At 36.1% G+C, this 8,145-nt stretch overlaps 1 protein-coding gene across 1 annotated transcript; it reads right to left on the reverse strand.

The window, feature by feature from the left end:
- Positions 1–820: 820 nt before the first annotated feature.
- Positions 821–3,977, reverse strand: LOC118349683. Its single transcript, XM_035695211.1, has 4 exons — positions 3,909–3,977; positions 1,755–2,981; positions 1,487–1,632; positions 821–1,226 (listed from the first exon to the last, which is right to left on the reverse strand). The coding sequence occupies exons 1-4, from the start codon at positions 3,975–3,977 to the stop codon at positions 821–823; spliced, it is 1,848 nt and encodes a 615-aa protein (XP_035551104.1).
- Positions 3,978–8,145: the final 4,168 nt, after the last annotated feature.

The raw sequence follows: 8,145 nt of genomic DNA on the forward strand, positions 1-8,145 counted from the left end.
ATCTGTTAACAAGGACAACTGTTGTTGAGTTACAGGATCTGAGGCATAAGCTTGTTTAAGTTCTTCCAACCAAATTGGTGTAGGATATGAAATGGCATACACTGCAGCTTCATCTTCTTAGCAATCCTTTCGAGACAAGGCATCAGCCACCTTGTTCTTTGTCCCTTTTTTGTATTCAATGGAAAAATCATAGCCCAACAGCTTTGAGATCCATTTTTGTTGAGCAGTTGTACCTACTTTTTGCTCCAACAAATACTTCAAGCTCAAATGATCAGTTCTTATTGTAAAAATAGATCCCAACAAATAAGGTCTCCATTTTTTTTATAGCTAAAACCAATGCTAACAGTTCTTTCTCATAAGTAGAGAGTGTTAAATTTTTTCCCTTTAAAGCTTGACTTAAGAAAGCAATTGGTTTATGATTCTGCATGAGCACAACACCCACCCCAACTCCACATGCATCACACTCAATGAAAAACTTTTGAGTGAAATCTGGCAATGCTAACACAGGAGGAGTCACAACAGCTTCCTTTAACTCCTTAAAGGCCATAGAAGCTTCCTCATTCCACAAAAAAGCATCATTTTTCAACAAGGAAGTCAGAGGGCTGGCAATATTACCATAATGTTGAATAAACTTTCTGTAATAACCAGTTAAACCCAAAAAACCTCTCAAAACTTTAAGAGTTTTTGGAACTGGCCAGTTAACCATTGCCTCTAATTTCCTTGGGTCAGCCTTCACTCCCTCCTTGGAAATCAGATGGCCCAAGTACTCAATCTCTTGGCATGCAAAATGACACTTAGACTTTTTAGCATATAACTGGGTTTAATTCAAAACTCCCAAAATAGTAGCTAAATGTTTCAAATGAGCTTCTAGGTCTTTGCTATACACTAGAATATCATCAAAGAACACAATTACAAATTTTCTCAAGAATGGTTTAAAAACATCATTCATGAGAGCTTGAAAAGTTGAGGGAGCATTAGTGAGTCCAAAGAGCATAACAAGGAACTCATAATGTCCCTCATGTGTTCTAAATGCAGTCTTGTGTATGTCTTGAGGCCTCATTCTCATATGGTGGTAACCAGATCTAAGATCAAGCTTTGAAAAAATAGTTGAGCCAAATAATTCATCTAAGAGTTCATCAACTATTGAAATTGGATACTTATCTTTAATGGTGGCCTCATTAAGCATTTGATAGTTGATGCGCATCCTCCAAGAACCATATGCCTTCCTGAACAGTAACACAGGTGATGAGAATGGAGACTGACTTGGTCTAATAACTCTAGTTTTAAGTAAATCAGCCACTATGTTCTCAATTTTTGCCTTCTAAAAGTGTGGGTATCTGTATGGCCTCAAGGATACTGGAATAGACTCATTCTTTAAAATAATTTGATGGTCTCGAGATCTATGGGGGGAAGGCCCTTAGGCACCTCAAAAACCACTTGATAATTCTGCAACAACTCATCAATTTTGGGGGGTATAATAGATTACTTCTGCATAGGCTCCATAGCCATTAATTGGAGCCAAAACCCTTTTGATCCCACTTTAGAAATAGTAGCTAACTCCTTGTTATCAACCAACTCAGCATTTGTTGAGGTCAACCCTTTAAGAACCACAATTCTTTTGCCATATGAGAACTGCATTTGCAACTCAGCAAAATTCCAAAATATGGGACCAAGTGATAGCAGCCATTGCACTCCCATGACCACATCACAACCTCCCAAATTAAGAGTAAAGAAATCAGCATTAAAAGTTGTACCTTACATCTGTACTGGTATAGTAGTGGTTCGACCCAAACTTTCAACAACATCTCCATTTGCCACTCGAACCTGAATGGATTGATCTTTATCAACTGCCAAAACACACTTCTTAGCACTGTTGTATCTACAAAGTTATGGGTACTACCAGTGTCTATCAAAATGACCACCCTTTTTTTATTGATTTGTCCCACAATCCTCATTGTTTTAGGATTTGGAGTTCCTCCAATTGCTTGCAAAGAAATTGAAGCAATATCACCATGCTGTATTTCTTCTTCAACAATTTCCTCCTTATCTTGATCTTCAATAGTTTCATCATCAAGAATATTCATTCCCTCTAACACATAGATATTTGGCTTAATGCACTTGTGGCCTTGATGCCACTTATCTTCACAAAAATAGCAAAGACCTTTATTTCGTCTTTCTTGCATCAGTGCTTCATAAACTTTCTTAAAAGGCAGCTTATTATTAGATAACACCTTAGGTGTTCCTAATATGGACCCACCTGCAGAATGCCCTCCAAGATCACTACTGGTGCCCTTCCAAGGTTTTCTTGTTGTCCATACATATTGTTCTTGTATCTTGGCTAAGCGAAAGGCATCATTTAAAGTAGTTGGATTAAGCATCCTCACTGGTAGCCTTACTTCATCCTTCAGGCCACTCAAAAAACAACTAAGCTTATTTTTTTCGGAAACCCCTTTAATTCTATTTGAAAATAACTCAAACTCAGCCTTGTAAGCAGTAACAGAATTGACTTGTTTTAAACGTGTTAATGCCTCCATTGGATCATCATAGGCTGATGATCCAAACCTCACTTGAACAGCTTGTGTAAATTCTTCCCAGGAGTGAAAGGTGCCAGCTTCACTAGCATCTTGAAACCAAACAAGGGCTGCTTCATCCATGTGAAATGAGGCCAAAAAAATTCTTTGTCCGTGAGGAACTTGATGATACAAAAAATACTGATTTGCCCTATATATCCAAGCTGCAGGATTCTTGCCAAAAAATCTTAGAAAGTCAAGCTTAATCCCTTTAGCAACAGACTTGTCACCCATGTTACGAGTGTGCACTTCTTCATTATCACCTTCTCTACCGCCACGATGACTGTCTTGATTAGTCCTTGCATTCTGACCATTCCCTTCAGAATTGTTGCAAGAAATTCTTGAAATCAGCTGCATAAGATCCGAGAACCTTTTTTCTTGATTTTCCCTTTCCAATCTTGTTGCTTCTTGCTATTGAAATAAAATGGAAATTGTATCGTCTAATTGCTTCTGTTGTATTTCTTGCTGCTGTTTGACTTGATTAACTGTATCCAAAATCTGAGCATACGATCTTGTACATTCTGCCATTAGTACTAACTGCGGATACCAACCGTAATGGACCCTTATTCTGTAAATGATTTCTTTATTAGTGATAACTTCTTCGAGGGAGTCAGGCCTCTAGAAAGGTGATCAAGAGGGAGAGAGAGAGTAAAGTAAGAGAGAGAATTAACACTTGAATACCAGAGTTGGCCTCAATCCCAACTCATGGCTACCTCTTTATACTAAAACTATGAAAATACAATGCATGGGAAAGATTAAACACGACTGTGTTTAATCTCCTGAAATGAATACAAACGGCACCGTTTGGTAACTAACATAACTACTAACACAATATGCAAAACGATACCGTACTCACTCAATCAACTCATTAAAAGAAACGGCACCGTATGTAAACTAATTACGACTGTCAATACAAGTGGAAGAACGACACCGTATTTAACCAATTCATTAAAAGAAGACGACACCGTATTACAACTAACATAACTGTCAATCCTTCTTCACTTCACCTTCAATACAACAACCTTCCATTGTATTCCCTCCAACCTTCAGGCACATAACAGAAAACGGCCACCCTAATCTTTTTTTCTCACCTACCACTTATGGGAGGTTCTTCTCTATCGATATGTTGGGAATGAGTAGTATTGTCATTCCCCTCCTAGATATCCTTCCAGAACCTCTATTGTTTTTTAGTTTTTCCTCTAATATTTTGTATCTAGAAATTCTACACATAATCAACAAGAATAAACTCAAATACAACGTCGTTTCAACATAAGGGTTTGTAAGACTTGGGTGCCTCCCTCTTCTCCCCTTCGTTCTTTCCTCTGTTGGAAATCAAACTCTAGCTTTACTCTCCAACTCATCACCTGATGCCCTCGATCTTCCAGCTCCAAGTCCCTCAGCTCCCATGTTGTCCCATCCGTCAATGCTCTCTACCAGAAAACTATATCCCTAACTGCATACGCCCCATGCTACCATCTCTTGGCTTTTCACTCTAAGAGTCTAAGGTACCAATCGATCTCGAGCTAATATTTTCACATTAACATAATCATTTTTAAATTAATGAAATTGATCAGTTGATGTGTTTAAGATTCTGAATGGTTAGCAGTTAATGTATTTGAGATTATGGTTGTTGTGCTTGAGACCAAATGCCTTATTAGACTGCAATGAATTATTTCATTTTAATTTCATTAGTTTTATGTATTCACTCGTGAATTTGAGTTTTTTTTGTTCCAATTCAGATGTTTGTTGATTAGAAAAAAAGACTTTGTTTTTGGCTTTTCACTTGTTGTTGTTGTTGTTACTATTATTATTATTATTATTATTATTTGGCTTTAAAACTTGGATCCATTTTATTTGGTACAACGCTTTTGGAAGGCATGAAGAGCCATATGTGTTACAATGTATATCATTTCTCATTGAGAAAAGTAATGTAGTCCTTGTTTTGGAAAATCAACTCCAGTATGCCCTGTTTCTTGCTAAAGTTGGTGTATGGCTTATTTAATGGCATTGTTATCATGTGTTCGTATGTGGATGACTCATTTTTCTGGGTCTGACAATTTGTAGATTGTGGGCAATCATGTCGAAATGTTGTGAAGCATCGGTTGTTAAGACTTTGTTTGATTCTTTTTTAGATGGACATTAAAAAAAAATGCTTCCTAACTGTACAATGGGAAATGCCAAAGATGCAACGTAAGGGCAAGGAATTCCTCCACTTTTACACAATGTAAGTACTAATTCTAGTAATAGTGGTGAGTGTAAAACTAGGTCAATGGTTTGGAATCACTTTATGGGAACACAAAAAAGTGATCCAAGTAAATCTAGGGTTGCATGTAATTACGGGGAGGAGATCATAATACCCTATATGATAAGGATAAAGGTAGGTGGTGTATGAGATCCCACATTATTTGGGAATGAGAAGTTCTTGCCCTTTCTAAGTTCCAATGGAGCTCGAATTGTATAATTGACTAGTCCATATTTAGACATTTGTGCAAAACCTCAAATATTGACTATACAAAAAGGATCTTTGTTTTTAGTTGAAAATCACAAGGGTGATACACTTGACAAGGCAATAGAGATGTGCTTGATTGATTGGGGGCGGCCAAAAATACTTTCAATCACTCTTGATAATACAAGTTTGAATAATGGAACAATTCCTTTTTTAAATTTTTAAAAAAAATCCAAGCATAGGAAGGACACTATCTTGGAACATGAATTCTTGCATATGAGATGTTGTGCCCACATCTTAAAATTGATTATTCGGGAGGGTTGAAAGAGTTTGATGAATCTATTGCAAATGTGAAATGTGTTGTGAAATATGTTAAATCATCTCCACAAAAATAGAGTGCATTTAAGTCCGATGTACAATTTGAAGAGATTATGTGCAAAAGCCATGTATGCCTAGATGTACTGACTAGGTGGACTCCACCCTTATGTTGGAGATGACTGAAAAATCTCAAGAGGCCTTTGAATGGTTAGAGGAAGAATATGTGGGGTTCGTTCCTAGTATTGGGAAGGAGGAGGGTCATGATGCTAGGATGAGGAGGAGAACATAAAAAAGGTTAGGGTCTCTTGAAAAGGATGATTGGGATAAGGTAAGATTGGTTGTGAGATTTTTTAAACTCTTTCAAGACTTGCATTTTTCGAGTGGTCAATATTTAACTTACAACTTTTTTTTATTACGGAACTAGTTACAATTCAAGACACAATTGACATGGAGTGTGAAGAATGAGGACATGTGATGAGGTTTATGGCAATAAATATGAGGTAAAATTTTAAAAATTTTTGAAAAATATTTGGATAATTTTGATAATATGAATATGTTCTTATATGTTGGGCTTTCTTGTTCCTTGGTATAAGATATGATATCTTGAGTTTTCGTTGGAAACAATGTATGCTCATGATTTTTACAATAGTAATTGAGTTGAAATCGAAGGTGAAAAATGCTTTGACCCACATGTATGATGCATACATTGAATATGAGGAAAACTAAAGTTCTTGTCCACAATAATAACGCACAAGTTCCTTAACTGAAGATATAACTAGTACAGGTTGTGATACCTCATATGATATGGATAATGGTAGGTGGTGTATGGGATCCCATATAACTTGGATAGGAGAAGTTCTTGCTCTTTATAAGGTTCCAATGGGACTCTAATTGTATTATTGACTAGTCCTTTTGGAGTATAGGTCATGTGGTTTGGGCCTTCCATTGGGGTGTTACAAATGGTATGAGAGCCTATCCCAACTAGAAATGCGAGACTTGAGCCGTGTCACCTACAATGGACAGGCCCGACGAGGACGTCGGGAATTTAAGGGGGGTAGATTGTGATACCCCATATGATATGGATAATGGTAGGTGGTGTATGGGATCCCATATTGCCTGGGAATGAGAAGTTCTTGCTCTTTATAAGGTTCCAATGGGGCTCTAATTGTATCATTGACTAGTCCTTTTGAAGTATAGGCCATGTAGTTTGGGCCTTTCATTGGGGCGTTACACAGGTAGTAGAGTTGAGGATAGGAAGGCATTGGGGTTGGCTCAATCTAAGCAACGATTGCAGTAAAAAAATTCTTTGGAAAGTAAGTCAGAAGTGGATAGAATCATAGATACCTATCCGAAAATTGTGAGGAAGATTATGTGAAATTTGACATTTTGAACTTGGTGGACGCTTAATTCCGTTAGATACCTTGTACTTTCAAAATTTGCACACAATGTTCTTGCAATACCGGTATCTAGAGTGGCCTTTGAATATGCATTTAGCACAGTAGGTCGTGTACTTGATCATTTCTAAAGTATTTTGTCTCTGATTATGGTAGAGAGCCTTGTTTGTGCATTGAATTGGCTCCGTTCTTCTTCCATTCCAATTAGCTTTAGATATTAATGGATGGTGTGGAGGATTTTGAAAAGCTGGATATGAGTATAAAACAAATTTATTTGTCTTTATATATTTTATAATTTATCTATTTTGTGAATTTATATAATTTGGTTTGTTTCATTGTTTATGTATAGTAGTATATTTCATTGTTCATTGTCTCCAATGCAGAGGCATTGGAGACAATGTCCAATGTCAACACCTATTGAAAGTGATTGAGGTGAGAAGAATATGCTACTATACTCGTTATTTTGGTTAGCATCAACAAATTATTGAAACTAATACACTTGATTGCAATGTTTTTGCAGCAAAATCGTTTGATTCTATTTTGTAACTTGTGGAGTTGTGGGTTATATCAATATGAATGTAATGTTAATTTCAATTTAGTCACTTTGGTGGTGGTTAGACACATTTTGTCTTATTTTAGTTGTGAATTAATTTGTAACATTTTTTATGAGTATTTGGTTTAGGGCTAGATGTCTGGATGGTAATAATTTTTATTTATATTTTTCATCTCTTTTTTTTTTTTGGTTCTTTGTTTGGAGTTTGGGTGTTGTATTTTTTTTTTAATTTCTTTATTTTTAATTTTATTATGACAATTGCTAACCTTCATGGATGGATAAATGGTGATGGTGCACATTTTTTTAATAGAACAAAAATGGGGTTTAAATGTCTTTTTAAAACATTTCTTATGAATAAGTCCCTAATATGTTAATTACTAATTTTTTTCTAATTTTGCTTTAGGCTATTTTCAAGAACAAAATGGACAAATAAAGTTAAATAGTTAATATATTGCATATCATTTTCAAAATTGAAAAATCTTTTGGGCTCATTTTTTAGTTGGGCCAAGATAAACACAACCCAATTTATTTTTTATTTGATTTTGGTAAGTTGGCTTTTAACAAAAAAGTGGCCCGTTTTGCACGAGCCCAACCCAAATGGACTAACTGAACCAATATAACAATTTGTTCGGTCTAGAGGTATCCAATGGTTGGTCTTGGGGTGGAAAAGGGTCGGGCTGAAATATTCAACCCGGTCCAAAAATTGCCCCTCGGATTGATTGGACCGGACCGATTACACCCTTAGATACTAGATAGAAAATGCTTGATCATTTCATTCTTGCTGGTGAAGTATCTTTTGTACCTATGGGTACTATTCAGAATTCAATGATTATAATGTGGAATCCTTTACAATGTGTTTGGGTT

Source organism: Juglans regia, chromosome 10 (genome assembly GCF_001411555.2).
Source record: "Juglans regia cultivar Chandler chromosome 10, Walnut 2.0, whole genome shotgun sequence".
NCBI classification, from domain to species: Eukaryota; Viridiplantae; Streptophyta; class Magnoliopsida; order Fagales; family Juglandaceae; genus Juglans; species Juglans regia.

Coding starts and splice junctions, on each gene's coding strand:
- LOC118349683 (XM_035695211.1), bottom strand. CDS start 3,977: ATGGGAGCTGAGGGACTTGGAGCTGGAAGATCGAGGGCATCAGGTGAT. Junction 2,982..3,908: donor AGTTGGAGAGTAAAGCTAGA/GTTTGATTTCCA, acceptor TTATTTCAATAG/CAAGAAGCAACAAGATTGGA. Junction 1,227..1,486: donor GCTATGGAGCCTATGCAGAA/GTAATCTATTAT, acceptor GTTACTGTTCAG/GAAGGCATATGGTTCTTGGA.